Source organism: Athene cunicularia (assembly GCF_003259725.1).
Source record: "Athene cunicularia isolate RWA chromosome 2 unlocalized genomic scaffold, athCun1 chr2_part1, whole genome shotgun sequence".
NCBI lineage: Eukaryota > Metazoa > Chordata > Aves > Strigiformes > Strigidae > Athene > Athene cunicularia.
Genome location: NW_020799095.1, coordinates 152406576 through 152423692, shown reverse-complemented (window position 1 = coordinate 152423692; position 17117 = coordinate 152406576). Strand labels below are relative to the sequence as shown.

General features: G+C 48.1%; 1 protein-coding gene across 1 annotated transcript in view; it reads left to right on the top strand.

Annotated features, from left to right (window-relative positions):
- The window catches only part of LOC113476197 (lymphocyte antigen 6E), a 20758-nt gene extending 16018 nt beyond the window's left edge, over positions 1-4740 (top strand). Inside the window, exons 2-3 of the mRNA XM_026841532.1 lie at positions 2665-2784; positions 3910-4740. Coding sequence (XP_026697333.1) covers positions 2665-2784; positions 3910-4118 — 329 coding nt within the window. The 3' untranslated portion in view covers positions 4119-4740. The remainder of the gene's footprint in view (positions 1-2664; positions 2785-3909) is intronic.
- The last annotated feature ends 12377 nt before the right edge of the window (positions 4741-17117 follow it).

The following is a 17117-nucleotide window of genomic DNA, read 5'->3' as shown; positions in this document are numbered from 1 at the left end:
CTTTTTTTTTTTTTTTTTTTTTTTGTAGCCTTGAGCTCCAACTCTTTGCCCTGTCTCCAGCTGTGTAAAATAATTCTACCACCCCTCTTGTGCCTTTTGTCTAAAACACTCAGCCTGCTTGCTCTCTTAACTCTGCAGTGGGTTATTTACTTATCTCTTTAGCTGGGGCAGAAAGTGGCACTAGTTATGATTGAGTATTTCCTCTCTTGAACTACGTCGAAAGACTCGCCTCTCCTGGAAAGATTTTGTCTGTATTAAAACAAGGGTAATAGGTAGGTGTGACAAAGAAAAAAACATCGGGCCAAGTAGGAGATGCTGTGGTAGGAGCGTAGATTTAGTCACGTGGCAGAGAATTTTATGCCTAAAGGCATTTTTATGTGCATGTACAAATATTTCTGGTGTGTTTGTATCTGGAACCTCTAAGCCTTAATGAATAGCAGCACTGCACCACTCGAATTGTCTGTTCAGCGTAATGAGCAAACACATATGAGGACATATGTTCTGCCGTAATGCCCACAGGAAGCCTATAATCCACTTCATTCCTGGTTGCAGGCAGCTCCTGTGAAATGGGATGAGTCAATTTGCCTCCTCAGTTTGCTCTCGGAGTGGTTGCAAGGAGAAGGTTTTGGGACAGGTCACCTGAGACTGGAGAGCAGGAACATGCTGAGGACGAGGGTTTCACTCAGAGGTCCTAGACTTGAGTTTTGACCAACCCATGGAAACGCTCTTGAGGGCTCAGCAAGGGACAGTGACAGGCTGTCCACTCAGCACCTGGCTCCATCCTCCTCCCACTCGCCTAGATCCTCTGATGGATCTCTCCTGGGGCTTTTGACTCAACTGGTGGCCCTGTAATCCTGTGTGTAGGTTGTGGCTGCCGCGTTGGCAGGCTCAGGTAACCCGGTTCTGTTGCAAGGATCCTTGGCAGACTGATGGTTGTTGGGGGATGTGTGAGACAGTCCAGGAAGTTCTTGCTTAGGAGGTTGCGGTGTTGGCTTTGTCTCCAAAGCAGAGAGTCCTTTGGCTGCCCTGATGGTGACATTCAGGATCCCCAACTAACCCGCTTTAATCTGCTTCTTTGAGATTACGTTTTTGTTTTCTTTCCCTCCCTTGGCTGTGGCTGCTCAAAAGTCATTCCTCTGAGAACAACTGTTTTTTTTGTTGTTTTTTTTTTTTCCCCCAATTTTCTCGTAAAAAGCTTTTATCTTCCTGAGAGAAACAGGATCGAGAAGAGGTCACACAGACCCACGGCAGAGTGGGACAGCTGCTGACCAATATTTGTCCAATTTATTCTTCAGAATACTCCGTGACGGGGGACTGCTGAGCCTCAGCGAGCTCTCCTAGGGCTTCCCCAACTTCACCTCCTTAGGATAATCTGTTTGTAGTGGGGCTGAAAGAGGTAGGAGCAGGAATGATGCTGCCTTGCACTTCCCATCCTGAATCGGCCCCCTGTGTTTGCATCCTGTAAACACAGAAGAGAAGAGCAGTGCCTCATGGAAGGACTTGCTGTGCAAGGGCTCCAAAATCAGAGCCCGTGAAACATCGGGAGCAGACCCGGTCTGTCTGTGTATGTAGGTCAGCGATTGCAGTGCAGATGTGATGTGCCTGTATGTAAAATACAGAGGCATCCGTCCACTGCAAAGTGCATATGTCCCTGCTGAGTCACCGGTCCAGGCTGTTTCTGCAACCATTTCCCACCACTGAATGCTATTTTCCAATCTTTTTCTCTTTCTTGGGCAGATTTGAAGGATGAGGGATGGGAGCTGGCTGATGCAGTCCATCCTGCTGATGTAGGAGAAAACATGTTAGGGGACCTGCCATGGAGGAAGGCATGCTTTTTTTTTTTTTTGCTATCCACCTGCTCCAAATTAAAAAGTTTGGTTGTGAATGCTGCCTTTATGTGCTACAACTCCCTGGGTAGCTGGACAGTGCAAGTCCTTGCAGGTCTTGCTGCAATTCTGGGCTCTCTGTAGCTGAGAAATCATTTCCACCACGTGCGCTACATCGATCGTAGCCTCAGCGTTGTGCCCTGCTGCCAAAGGCAGGTCATGGAAAACTCAAACCTATGGTCACGCCTGGAGCATTTCCCATCAGTGTCCATGGTAGCTGAGATGAATAAGCCCAGATCTCAGGTTCCAGGTTGCAGGCCTGAACTTGCCTCCATTGTTTAGTTTCAAGTGGGCAGTTGTAGCTTGAACCCACTCGTGGTGCAAACAGGGACATGCTGTAAGGCACCAGGCTGGCCTGTGCTGGTGTGGAGGCGTTAGGTGGCAGTTCACAGAACCACAGAATCGTCTTGGTTGGAAAAGACCTTGAAGACCATCCAGTCCAACCATCAACCCATCATAACAGTTCCCAACTCCCCCAGATCCCTCAGCGCTAAGTCGATCCGACTCTTCAACCCCTCCAGGGATGGGGACTCCCCCCCTGCCCTGGACAGCCCATCCCAACGCCTAAATTGATGCTGCTAAGAGTGTGAAATGTATCCCTTATGCTTGAACCCTTCACTTGGCCATTTTTTGGAAAAAAAAAAAAGAAACTATCACAGCTGAAACAGCAAGTGTGACTGTGACCAGATAGGGTGTGTGCCCTGTGTCAGAGGTGGGGACCACCACATGAGGAGGTCTTCCCACCAGCCCCTAACCAAGGTGTGCCTTTCTCTTGCAGCCCACACGCTCATCTGCTTTTCGTGCTCGGATGCGTCCTCCAACTGGGCCTGCCTGAAGCCTGTCAGGTGTGGGGAGAATGAAAACCACTGTGTGACAACATACGTCGGAGTGGGAATCGGTGAGTGGTGACGGGATGTTCTGCCCCTCTTGGCTGCTCTCCCGGGTCACCTGCTGAGCTGCAGGAAGGTTTTTTCTTCCTTTGGCTGGAAAAATGGGGAAGTTCTGCTTAGCAGCTGAGTGTCAGACCATCCCAAGGGAATTTTTAGAAGGGACACGCTGCCAGACGGAGTCACGTTAAAGCCCACGTGCCTGCACCAATGCCGGGAGTCCGAAGGGAATTTCGTGCTGGGGGCGGGGAGGTTGTTGATGAATAAATGAAAGTGTGGAGGATGCTGCAGGCTTCCTCTGTAGGAAGCTCCAGGGTTGCCCTTCCTGCTTTCACTCTCTGTTCAGGTCGTTCACCCCCCCGCCCCGAGTCCCACCATTGCTTCTTTGCTGTCTGTGGACGAGGCGGGGTTGCCAGGAAGGGAGATGTGGAAGTTGCCTCCCTACATGTCAGGAAGGATGTGGTGCAGTCGGTGCTCCCTGGCTCTGGCCTGTCTCCTGGCACTATTGCAGAGTCCAGCTTGGCTCCCCGTGCCCTCCCTTGCAGGAGGGAGGGGTGTTGCACGCCCGAGGTGCGGGGTCTGCGATGTGGGTGGGTCCTGCGTGCACACATGGAACTTGGGAGCTTTTCTAAACCTGTTGTCTTAGCACCATGTTAGCGTTTCCTATTTCCTGCTGCTGCGCCTCTCGCGGCCTCAATGAAATGCAGAATTTGCTCACCCCGCTGCTCCATACACCCCGTGCTCCCTGTCTCGTTTGAGGAGTCCCAGGGTCAAGCTTCAAGTGGGATTTTTTTTTTTTTTTTTGAGTTGTTTTTTCACTGGAGCCGTTGCGGCCAAACTTGGCCGACAGCCTGGAAGGGGCGTCCCTGGGGTGTTGCATGTTCTCTACGGTACGTGTGGGAGGTTATCTCGGGCGTTCCTTGAAACGGGGTGGGCTGGCTGAGATTACTGTCGTAGCCTGACGCTGAGAAGCACTTCATCCTTTCCCTGTGCCGCTTGTGACACTTGGGCTATTTCAGAACTGTTATTTCCTTTGCAGAACAAGTGATCAGAAAGCCGAGAAACATTCTAAATTGTTTCCTTTTGCTTATTTTTTTTTTTCCCCTTCCTTTCCCCCTGCCCCAACCTAATTTCAGGCGGGAAGTCTGGCCAGTCCATCTCCAAAGGATGCTCCCCCATTTGCCCCAGCGCTGGGATTAACCTTGGCATAGCGGCTGCCTCCGTTTACTGCTGCGACTCCTTCCTCTGCAACATCAGTGGTTCCAGCAGCGTGAAAGCCAGCTACACGGTCCTGGCCTTGGGGGTCCTCGTTAGCTTCATCTACGTCCTCAGGGCTCGTGAATGAGGGGGGTGGCCGAGGAAGAGGCGTCTTCCATGGGCCGTCGCGGGTCTCATTAGCCAATATCTTCTCTGTCGCTGTCTGCAAGGAGATCCTCTACTTCTCAGCAGGCTTCCAAGGTGGTTGTTTCCCAGACTTTATGCTCTTCCAGCATTGGAGACCTGGGTGGTTTGGCCAAGCTGTTGTCCTCCTTCTGTGGACATACCCCACTGCACTCTCACACCTCCTTGGCAAAGGTTGGATTGTTTTGGAAGGGTTTCTGCTTTTATACCTAATTATCCCCCCTCCCCCTTCATTTCTAACGTTGGTTAAAACAAGGCTGGGACTCGCCGAGAACCGATTAACCCCAGACACCACCCGGTCAAGCGTTCAGACGTTCCTGCCTCTCGCCTCCGGAGGTGCCTGGCACCGGCGTGCTCCGGCGCGTGGGTTGCCCGGACATCGGGAATGCATGACCCGAAGAGAGACACATTCCCGGCCCCTTGCAGCTGCAGTCTCTTTTTATAAAATCCTTTCGTTTCTTCTGATCCTGGGCTGACTTTTCTGGAAAACAAATGACGTGTACCTTGTCCTTCCAAGCTCTGTAAGTGCCAGACCTGAATAAACATGCTCCTGTTGTTACCTGAGATGGGACGTGTGCTGTGTGTGTTTCCTTGCTCCAGAGAGAGAGATTAGAAACGCTCTTCTGGAAAACCCAAATATTATGCCTGGCACGAGGGCCTCTTCCCCTCTCAAGGAGCTTTTGAGTGCTTCATCTCGTCATTCCTTCCAGTTCACCTCTCAGCATCAAGTCCATCTTCTCCCTGTTGCTGTCCTTTCTGATAAACACCCCTGGGCCAGCTCGTTTCACCTCTTGAGAATTGCCTTTTCCAGGTGCATTTTAATGAAAAATGCCACTTATTGGGGTCTGAGTCAACCCTGTTACTCCTAACGGAGCAAGCGCACTGGGAACAGGAGCTCTAAAAATTAGTCTGCGTGTTATAAAGACTTGGTGCCTCGATTTCCCCACTTTGGACTTGTGATGGTGATAGACAATAACATCGACCTAAATGATCCAGGGCAACGGGTCTGTTTGCAACATGTAGTGAAGTCAGAGGCAAAGATATCGATGCACAGATCTTTAGGTTCAACCTGCAATCCCTGGCTGTTGGTGCACGTGGACTGCAGCAGGTGACTTCCCCACCAAACCTGCCACTCCTGCTGTCCCTCAGATCCCGGGATCTTCCCGGGTCTTTCGGCAGCTTCGTTCCTGGAAGTTCTCAGCCGTCCCATGGGAGATGTGTCCTTCTGCCAGCTCTGCATCGTGCTGGTTTCCTACCGGCTTTTGCCTACCTGTGGACCTGCTAGACACAAAACAATCCAAAATTGAGCCTTAAACTGCCAGGCGAAAGCTTGCTGTCACTTCCACTGATTGATCAGAGGTGCACTGGGCTGGTTTTTTCCTCTAGCAGTGAAAATCGAGTGTAGCATCAGCACTCTTTAGCCATGCCCTCCCCATACCTGGTTCTCTTTTGTGTCAAAAAAACAAACAAAAAGTCCCTCAAGCTGCATGTACTGTTCAATTATACCTCTGTCCCCACTTAAATGAGTGATAAATGGCTTATTTTGAAAGATAGTTCGCAGATGTATAGAGAAATATTTGCAACAAAAGTTGTTACATGGTGTTTCTTTTCTTCTCCTTCTCCCCATCTTTTAATTAAAATGACGCAGATGCTAATGACAGCCTTTACATCAGGAGGGACCGGTCATTGCCGTGTGACCCGCAATTAGGTGATGAGTTTGGTAAGAACGCATCGCTTGTCTCGTTGGTCCTCAGATGTGCCTTCCTCTGGTTAATGCATCCTCCCTCACCTGCCGGGACCACAGGGCTCGAGGTGTGCCACAACCCTCTGCTATGCACATGTAGCACAGGGAAAATCGGCAAAAAAAAATTTACTGGAAATGGGGTAAATATCCCCTGTGCCTGAGCCTTCCTCCCAAGAGGGTTAGAAATCTTGTTCGCAGGGTTAATTTTTTCCTCACCGCTTGCCGTGAGTAGATGCTGTAGGAGACCAAGGCAGCACGCAGAGTATTCTACCTTGCAAGTAATGGGGCTGTAACTCTTTTTTTTTTTTCCTAGCCACCTGGTAAAAGTTACCTTGGTTTTGGACTCTATTACACCACCTCTGCTGTGAGCAAAGAGCTAAACTTAAAAGCCATCAGCATAGCTGTGTCCTAATGCCCCCTTCCTGCCTTCGCGAGGCTCTCGAGGGTGTCACACTGGACAACGCCTTGGGCTAAAGTTCCGAGCAGGGTTATGAGACCTGGTGGCCTCCTCCAATGGCCATCTCCTTCCTATCTTGGCATTTCAGAGTTTGCTCGTGCCAAGAACTCGTGTATGCAAGGGAGCAAGGGCTGGCGGGAAGAGTATTCAGCAGGCTGCTTACCCTATACAAATAACAAGTTATATTAATGGTATTGCCATGGGACAGATCTGAAGGTCAGTTCTCACGTGTTCTCGAGCCTAGAGACGATGAATAGATTGCATATGGAGATGTTGTGTTTTTTGTTTTTTTTTTCCTCTTCGCTCTCTTTTTGTCTCTCCTCCTCATGCGCTATATTCCTTTATGCTTAGTATATGGAAGAAGAGATATTTGCAGTTTTTTCCTTTCGAACGCGCAGCAAAGATCTCTTTGATAGATATATGTATTTTTGAGAGAGAGGGAGGGGATGACAGCTTGTCAAATGCAAGAGATGTTATTCCGCAGTTTAATCCCAAGCATTTTATGATCAGTTCTGCCAACTCCCCACAATTTCTGGCCCGACTATAGATTATTTTTATTTACCCCTCAGATCCCCAGCGCCAGAAATCATGTCAGAACCTCAGCTGTCGTAAAGCCCAGGAGTGAAAGGTTTGAAAATATACAGCTGTTGTAATTAAAAACATTAATGATAAGAAGAAAATAAATAGCAAGAACCAGAATTTATTATAGAGCATTACAACTGGTGGCTTGTTAAACCAAACACCTGATTTGGAACTTGAGGGTCACGGTGGGACAGCCGTTAAGTGCTTTGAGTGCGTTTACTGTGGAATTAGAGATGGAAATCTTAGCAAAAAACTCCAATCTTCACCTTTTCTGACAAGTCGAGAGATTACAAGGGGAGGCAGCTTTACTTCATACAAGCATAAAATATCCCGAAATGGTTTTCATTGGAAAATAAGAAGACCTTAAGACAAATACCTGCCCATTTTGGAGCATGCTAATGGGAAAATGGTTTCTGTGCTTCCATCCTGGTCATGGCTGTATTTCAACGGCAGCTGCTGCTGTCTACCACTACAGCTAACGTCGCAAGGGCTCTCGTTTTTGTGTACTGTCTTTATGTGCTCAAAGCTTACTGTGGCACCAGCCCTTTCCACCCAGGTTCGCTGGGTTTGCCGTTTGCCAAAAAGGAGGACTTAAAAATAAACACGGTTCTTCCATCTGTTTTTGAGATATTTTTTTTTTTTAAAAAAGGGCAAAATTTCTCCTCTTGGAAAACACATCTGATGGGACTTCCTTGCACAAACAGCCAGAATGGATAAGGCTAGTTGCTTAATCATTACTCAAAGGATCCACATTGTTACTCAAAGGATGTCCTTGCTTGGTGTTAATTTACTCAAGCTATGGGTTATTTGAAATGACTTGTCTCCCAGGGACCCTGTTTGCTCTGAAGGAGGCTGGGTCCCACCACCCCTGTAGGAACCTGGGTGGCTGTGCCTCCGTGCTGGAATGAGGTCTCCTGTCTCTGGGAAAGGCAGATGTGGGGCACATCTGGATGCTTGGCGGTTTAGGGCTCCTGAGATCCCGATGCTTTTGCGCCCTGAATCTGGGCTGTGCTTTCACTGTCATCCTCAGCGGTGAGGTCCTGCGGGTCTCGGCTGTTTGACATGAAGATGACTCTGAATCCTTCCTTGACCCTGGAGGAGTTATTTTGCCCCTGGCAAGCTTCTGTCTGAGGCTATCAAACTGGACTGAGGATAGAAACACACAATTTTGCATTTTGGGAGCATCCATGTTGCCCAGGGAAGCAAAGCCCTGGGTCGGTCCTGCCATCTACTGGCTTTTGCCAGACTTGGTAGAGATTCTTCGAAGCCCTGATCTACCAAGTCAAGGAGGAACCCTTAAACACGTGAAATTGGGAGCAGGGAGCCAAGGGCGAGCTACCTTTAACCAGAGAATTGCATGCAAAGCAGAGAATCAGAAACATCAGAGGCTGATCGAATGTTTTAAGTTGTCCAACTCTGATCGTGTGAATTGAGAAATGGAAGGCTTAACAGGCTTGCCAGGTCCAACGCTTTCTGAGGGAACACTTTTTTTTTTTTTTTTTTTTTTTTTTTTTTCCCAGCCCAAACGCTACCATTTCATCCCAACTGAAACACTTCATGAAAATATAACAAGGCCAATAAAGTGTTGCGGAAAAATATATTGACACATTTTATTTCAGCTTTGTTGGTTGATCTCATTTCACTGAGATGGTCACACCGAAATGTTGATTTTACTAATACATATATGTGAGATTTGTAACTGTGTGTTACCTTTATTGTAACAGAATAAGCAGAATAAAGAAGCATTGATTCCTTTAAATATATTAACATACGTAGAAGTGTAGTGTATGTTGCATATTGTTTCTTATACTCTAATAATAATATATATGGAATTAATAAAAAAAAAAAAAGTACACCCGGAACAAAATTTTTGGATGGTTCTGCAGGTATTACAGCTGTTACCCCTTGCTTTGTGTGAAAAGAAAGTGCTTGGGTTGGATTCAACGCCCGGGGCTGGGGGTTGCAGGCGGGTCAAAAGGAGGACAGACACGAGGCTGAGCCTATACGCTGCACGGAGGGATAAATCCTTACATGCTGTCTCAAGTCCATTGAAGTCTCTTCCTGGTGATGGATAAAGACCCGGGGATTGTCTTTGCCTTCAATAGTCGTGCTCATAAATATTGTTGACTTGCCCGTGACCCTACTGGGAATGGAGATGGGATTTGTCCTTTGAGCCTGTGCTCGCCCTTGTTGGAGAGGGCAGCTATTTTGGGCACATAATGGCCCCTTGTGTGGGTGTCTGTGGGCAGCTGCTCCTCTTCCCGAGATCCCCGGGGCTGCAGGGTCTGCTCTGGCCCCTTCTCCTGCCTGTGGACAGATGCACGCAAGGACACACAGATATGGGGCTGGTTGCTCTGGAGACTCCCCCCCTCCTCCCCTCCCTTCCTTTCCTAAACCGGGGAGCATTCATGCTGCTTTGCAAAGATGTGTCATTCTAATTTTTGTTTAAAGCGTTATTATTTTCGGGAGCCCAGTTGGATCCCGTGGGAGAAGGAGATTATGCTCCCTGGGGAATGTAAGACAAATGCAGAATAACAGCAATGGGCTCTCGGGAGTTTCTTAGGAACAGCCACAGGCTGTTTGCAACAAAGACATAAAAATATATTTCCTTTTTTTCTGGATAACCCCAGCCTGGACTATCTCCTTCCTGGGAAAGGGTCTTCTCCACTGCTCTCCCTCTTTGCTATCTGTATTTTTCAGCCTCGCTTATAAGTGGTTTTGGAGATGGGAGGGCACCAATAGTGACAGGGAGTATTTTGGGGACTGGAGGATGTTGCACAGCAGGTGGTCACGGAAGAAATCTGTCCCCAAGAGGCTGTACTTCCCTCCTGCCTGGTGTTCCCATCCTTTCTTCTCACGTTGCCGCCCATGTGGCTGCTCCTGCTGCTCCGTGGGGACCTGTCCGTCTCCAAGCAGGCCCAGGATGGGCTCTCCCACATTTCAGACCTTCAGAAAGTTCAGGGAAACGGTGCCACTTCTCCACCTCTAAGAGGGGACACCATTAACGTTTGGACACAGGTGACAGAACCGCTTCCTTCGTTAAGGCCGATATTTCCAGGTGAGCCTTGTTAAGAAATGTAGTAATACCGGATGCCTGAATGTATTTCTGGAAACTATACAACACGGGCTGTTGCCAGTGTTTCTGTTTCAGTTGGCTCTGCAGACATTTCTCGCTGGCATCCAAAGGTCACGCTGATAGACTCGGGGTATGAGACACCATGTGCTTAGCAAATGGGTCTGAAGCAGAATTCCAGCTTCCCCATCCCTGCCCTTTACTGTCCCTCTGGACATGCATCCGCTCTAGTCATGGCAAACACAGGCGTTGGAGGAAGAAATAACGCTGGGGCTAGAGGGGAGTCTCCAAAAAAATGGGTTAATTTGCTAGTTTTGACGTGGAGGAGTCAAGAAAAGTGTGTAGGTAGATAGTTAGCAAGTGAAAATTTGAGTGGTGCTAAAGGAAGAAAAAAATAAAAGAAAAAAAAAAAGACTGAATCAAGAGCTCCACCTTCCTGCCAGTGCTAACCCTCTCCACTTTGTTTCCTCCTGGTTCCTCTCATCCGCAGTCCGGGGGTATTGAGGTCAACGTGAGAGGCCATGGGGGGCAAGGGGGGGAGATGGCACCTCCAGGCTGCACTGCTGACCTGAGCAGCAGCTGAGATGGGAGGAGGCTGGAAAGACAGGAGATGCTTTGCATGGCTGTGGGCACGTGTTCCAATCTTGCTGCTTATCATCTCCCAAGAAAAAGAGATTTAAAATGATTCACAAGGTACCTTGGTCTCCGCTGGGTTTGGCGCTCTGGCCCCTCCTGTGACATGGGGGATACTTCACCATCCGAGCTGCCACCGAGTTAATAACTCTTGTCCTTTGTGTAGAAAGAGTTAATCCAGCACCACTAAAATGTAGCAGAGAGCATCAAACTCATGGGAGAAGAGGTGTGAGTAGCGTGCCTTGCTCTCCTCCATGCCAATTAACACAAAGAGCAACTGGGTGTGTTTGCATTTCACACGGATTCTTGTCATTTCTGCACCACCGAGAGAGCAATGTCACGTTGTCGTCCCCGAGCACCAGGTGCTCCTGGCTCCCATTCTGTCTTCTCATTGCTAAAATTGCGGGGATACAATCACCTGTTCTCGCGTGAGAGCCTGAGTTTCACACCAGGACCCCTTCCTGAGCTCCGACCAGTTAAACCTGCCAGTTCCAGGAGCAGCGCCCATCTAGAATCACAGTCCAAACTGTTAGAGGAAAGATGATAAAAACCAGATACGAGCACTCGATAGATATGGCTGGGTGGCATCTTGTGTGTGAGCACGTTGCAGTGCTCAGGTTCTTTCTAAGGGCAAGGTGTAGCTACTCATGGTGGAATTCACCTCATGGTCTGTTCAAGTCAAGTTAGATAGACTGAACTTTTATCTTTTTTTTTTTATTTTTTATTTTTATTTTCGCGGGAAACCATCTCATCCTAAATCTGGTTGGAACAAAATGATTACAAAAGCCGAATTTTGGAAACAGTGAAAATTAAAACCTAAAAATTCCTGCCTTCCTTCCTTGGGAAATGGGCTGGGACCGGGTATTTGCATTTTCTTCTCTTGTCGGAAGGTGGCAGCGTCAAGCCCCAGATCTGCCACAGCAGTCTCAGTAGGGTGTCCTGGGATGGGTGTGGTGACATATGAGCACCACAAGCGCCTTCTACTAAGGGACGTGATGCAGAAAGAAGCCCACCTGGAACCTGGAGATGAGGGGAAGTGCGTTAGCTCAGCATGTTTTTCACTACATCCCAAGCATGGAGACACCACAGTCTTTCTGGTCTCCTGTTCCAGTTTTTGAACACTCAGAGGGAGACATAATTTTTGTTATAGCTGACCAGAATTTCCCTTCCTGCAACTTGTGGTCAATGGACGCCCTCAAGGAGAGTCCAGCTCAGCCTTCTCTGTGACCATTTCGTATGTCAGATGCTGTCAGACCCCATGAGCCCTCTCTTCTCAGAGAGTTTCCAGGCTGAACAAACCCAACTCTCTCATAACTCCTCATATTACCTGTGGTCAAGTCCCTGGCCTAACCCCGTGAAAGCTTGGGATCACAGGGACATGGTGGGCTAGGTCACATCATTGAGTGCTACCATGGCTGGATACAGACTGTTCAGGAAGAGCAAGTCAGAAAGGTGAGGAAGAGGAGTTGCTTTGTATGTGAGAGAAAAGCTGGAGCGCATGAAGCTCTGCCTAGGGATGAGGAGTCAGCTGAGACCTTACGGGCCGGGATGAGCAGGCAGAGCAGCATAGGTGAGGCAGCGGGTGTCCCGATACAGACCACCTGATCAGAAAGAAGTACCTGACAACTGGAACAAGCCTCCCATTTGCAAGTCCTCATCCTCATGGTGGACTTTTACCACCCAATATCTGCTGGAGGAACAACACAGTAGGGCACTAGCTATCTACGAGGCTTGTGGAGTGAACTGGTGACAACTTCCTGAGACAAGTGACTGAGAAATCAACAAGGAGAGGTGCTCTGGTGGACCTCATGTTTGCAAATCGTAGAATGGGTTGGGTTGGAAGGGACTTTAAAGACCATCAAGTTCCAAACTCCCTACCATGGGCAGGGACACCTTCCACTAGACCAGGTCTCTCAGAGAACAAGGAAGAACTTGTTGAGAATGTGAAAGTAGGGGCCAGCACTGGCTGCAGTGACCATGAGGTGGTAAAGTTCAAGATCTTGAGAGAGGGAAACAAGGCAAAAAGCAGCATCACAACCCTGGAGTCAGCATGGATTCACGAAGGGGAAGTTATGTCTCACCAGCCTGATAGCCCTCAGCGATGAGGTGACTTGCTTGGTGGATGATGTTGGGAGAAGTGGCTGCTGTTTATCTCTACCGTATTAAGGCTTTCAACACTGTCTCCCACAACATCCTCATAGATGAGCTGACAAATTATGGGCTGTTAAGTGGACAGTGTGGTGGTCTGAAAACTGGTGGAGTGACTGGGACCAGTGGCCTCCAGTTGGAGTCAAGTCACTGGCGGGGTACTGCAGGACGCAGTGTTGGGGTCCACACTGTCCATCATCTTTATTAATGACCTTGATGATGTGGTGGAGCTCACCCACACCAGGTTTGCAGATGATACACAACTAGGAGTGGCTGATATACCAGATGGGTGTGCTGCCATTCAGAGGGACCTGAGCAGGTTGGACAAATGAACAAAGGAGAACCTCGGGAAATTCGACAAACGAAAATGCAAAGTCTTGCATCTGGGAAGGAATAACCCCAGGCGCTGGGACAGACTGTGAGCTGAGTAGGATAGAAAGCAGCTTTGCAGAGAAGAAACTGAAGGTCATGGTGGACATCAGATTGCACATGAAACAACAATGTCCCTTGGTGGCAAAGAAGACCACCACCAGCCTTCTGGGCTGTGTTAGGCAGAGCGTTGCCACCAGGTCAAGGGAGGTGATTCTTCCCCTCTACTCGGCACTTGTGAGGCCACGTGTGGAGTCCTGTGTCCACTTCTATGCTTCCTAGCACAGGAGATACATGGACATGTTGGAGAGGGTCCAACAAAGGGCCATGAGGATGGTGAAGGGACCGGAGCATCTCTCCTCTGAGGTGGGGCTGAGAGATCGAGGACTTCTCAGTGTGGAAAACAAGGCTCAGGGAGGATTTTATCGATGTCTATAAATAGCTGAAGGGAAGGTGCAAAGAGGATGGAGCCAGGCCCTTTTCAGTGGTGCCCGGTGCCAGGACAAGAGGCAACGGGCACAAACTGAAACGGGAAACTCCATTTAAACATGAGAAAAATCTTTCTTTACTATAAATGCGGTTGAATGCTGGGAAAGCCTGCTCAGAGAGCTTGCGGAGTTTCCTTCTTCGACGATATTCAAACCCAACTGGGCACAGCCCTGGGCAACCTGCTGTAGTGACTCTACTCTGAGCAGAGGGATTGGACTAGTCAGTCTCCAGAGGTCCCTGCCAAGCTCAACCATTTTGGGGTTTGTGTGAATTCTGCTGCTGGTGCGGCTGGGGGTCTTTGCGCTCCTCTGCCTTGTGACCAATACCCATGAGCTGGTCTTGTCTCCCACGGACCTTCCCTTGCCCATTTGCCAGAACCATCGGACAGGCCGAACTGCTCATCTGGCTGGGAAATGTCATCAGAGAGCTTCTTCCCTTACCTTTACCAGGGAGAAATGGTCCGGGAGCCAGAAGCTTTTGGGTCAGAAGCATCTCCTGAAATCATCAAGCATCTGGAAAGCAAACCTGGGATGTTTCTTGTAGCGGGTGGGAGACAGGCTGAGCCCATCACCTGGGCGGTGGAGATATCTTCAGGACACAGGTTTTCTACTGGTTTGGCCAGACTGAACCTGAGAACACACTCCTACCCGTCCTCAGCCAAAGACATGTGGATATTTCCAGCCTCAATGCCAAGCACTGCAGTATTAGAGGGAGATGAAAAGGGCCTGGAGGCAAAGCTGCTTCCTTTCAGTCAGGTCATTTACTGTTTTACATGTGTTGTCCTTGTTCTTCCCTTCTGGGTCAATGAGAAGTGACTCAGATAGGAAAGTATCTCATGTTCAGTGGATTAAGTCTTGGAGTAACATAGGGGATAATTAAAAGCAGGTGACAGCTAAGCTGAGCAAGTGATTTACGTTCCTGCATCATTAACAATGCCTTGGAAAGCTGGATGGAGCAAATAATCTCAAACCAAGTGATTATTGCCTCAGTCAGGGTTGATGGGAAGGGAAAAGATACCAGCTTGAAAGCAAAAAGAAAAAAAAGGAAACAAGGAAAATTTGATAGGGAAGGAAGACTAATTCCCACTAGTTATAAATATATGATCAATCCTTTTTATACACGTGATGAACAGAGAGGGAGAACACACTTTAGTAGTTAACTCATAAGATTCACCCACAGGACCACTGTATCCATATGCTGGCCACTGGCCAGGCAAGTGATAAATATGAAGGTCCCACCTAGAAAGTGTTAAGTGCTACACAGAGGTTAATCTAAATAATAACCTGGAGATAGGAGGTACTTGCATTGGATTCAAAGGAAAAAAAAAAAAAAAGAGTTGAAAAAAAACCACCCCAAACAACAAAACAAGTGAATCGTTACATAGCAGGAACAAGACTCCTTATAAAAATAAATCATCTTGTTCCCTACCTTCCTGTCTGGGGCAGAGGGGAGGGCTATAAGTGAGGTGTGGTGGGAATAGAAGAAGAGCAGAAGAGTTAAAGAAACCCCTCGACACCTTGCAGTATGGTCTGATCTGTCTGCCTCAGGTCCCGCACTAACCACCATCCCTCATGTCCCAGTCCAACACCAAAGTGGAAACCGGTGTGGAGAGAGCTGCCAAGCTTCCCGTACCCATCTGCAGCTCCACTCTATAGCAAACCGACCTGCCACGAGGTGTGAGAGTCACAACCCTCTGCTCAGCAGGGCGCTTTGAGCCTGTGGCCTCTCAAATTGAGGGGACACATGCCCTTTCCCCCAGGGCACCTTCCAACAACCCAGTTCCAGGAACCACCTGACCTTTACAGGCTTGAGAGAGAGGGCTGAAGTGTCTTGCAAAGCTGTGCCGGTGTAATGGTTTTAAAGCCAGGCAGAGACATGTTGGATCTTGGCCATACATTGTAGGGAATTGTAGTAAAATCAATTAGTAGAAATAAGGCTGCTGTGACTAATGAGCTAATGAGCGATGCCTGAGTGGAAACGGCTCTAAGAGAGCTGCAGGGTTGGATTCCTGATGCATTATTCATAGCGATAGGCCAGATTCCGGCTTGGTGCTATTTATTTTTTAACTTTACTTTCCCAGGTTTCTCTTGAACTTTTAAAGACGTTCCTCATCAATGGGGGAAATGAAGGAAGGCAAAGATATCTGCTTGTTTCCTCTCTTCTAGGCGCAAAGGAGCTCTCACTTCTGGAGAGGCGTGAGAGACAGATGGGGTACATGATGTGTCAGAGCTGAAGTTCATGGTGATTTAATCCCTGGCACTCTACGCACCAGCAGGTTTAGCGATTAGCCTAACCCACCCTTTCTGCTGGCTTCCTTAAGTGGCTTTCATTGTTGACGCTGTTTTGAAGCTGCTAGGAGAAAACTCCGAACTGTTTGAACAAATCTCCTCTTTCACCTTTCTAGTAGAGAGCTTACATTTCAGATGTGATCAACCCTACAACATCCACTAACTTAATATTTACAATGGGGAACCGGAGGTTAATTTTCCAAGGTCAGCTAGCAAATCATTGCCAGAGTTTAGAATAAACCTGTAAGTATGTGGCTTTCAGGCCAACGCTCATTCCGTTGCTTCTCGTAACTCATGCACCTCCTATCAAGGTTGCACAAAAATAGCAGAAGCGCACCGATGAAAAAGGAGCATTAACTAGTTGTTAAGTCATGTGGAATACAGTGCCGGCTTTATTTCTTGAGTTACTACCACCTTGCTCCATGAGCCTTATTAACCTCTTTGCATCTCAGCTTCCTTATATCTGATTTTGAGATAATAATATTTACTTATCTCACCTATTGTAGATGTGCAACAAAATATTAACTCTAGCATAACGATGCTGTCAGGTCAGCATCCTTCCAGACCTACCTCTGACTCCAATCATAGCTGGAAAGCTGTGGGAATCCCAGGAGATATATAAAGAGCTGATTAGAATCAAGAAAAGGGAGAGTTTAAAATGATCAAGTCAAGCAAACTCTCAATCAAACCCAGTGCCTGTGCTTCTCCATGCACATACAGAGCCCACTACAGTCCTGGAAACTGCGCACTGGAGGTGGGAGGGTGTATTTTAGGACTTCCCAGTGGGACCTCCTCAGCCTGGTATTCAGCGTGAGCCAGTCCAGTGGGAGGTTGCAGGATTTGGAGATTATTTCCAGCGTGGATGCAACTGTCGCATGACCACTCGCATCAGGTGAAGATGCCTCCACCCAGAGACTATCTCAGGGGGGGCAGGAAGGGCAGGAGAGAAGGTTTCTCAGGCTGGAAGTAAATACTGGACTCCAAACTTTTCCTTTTATTTATGATAACAAACTCCAAAATTCAGATTTCTTGTACTAGTCTGCCTTTGAACACGTATAATAGGATTTTTTTTTTTCCCCCCAATCATTTTGTAGTTTGTTGAGGCAGATTTATACAGCTTGTGTCTTTTTTTTTTTTTTTTTTTTTTTTTTTTTTTTTTT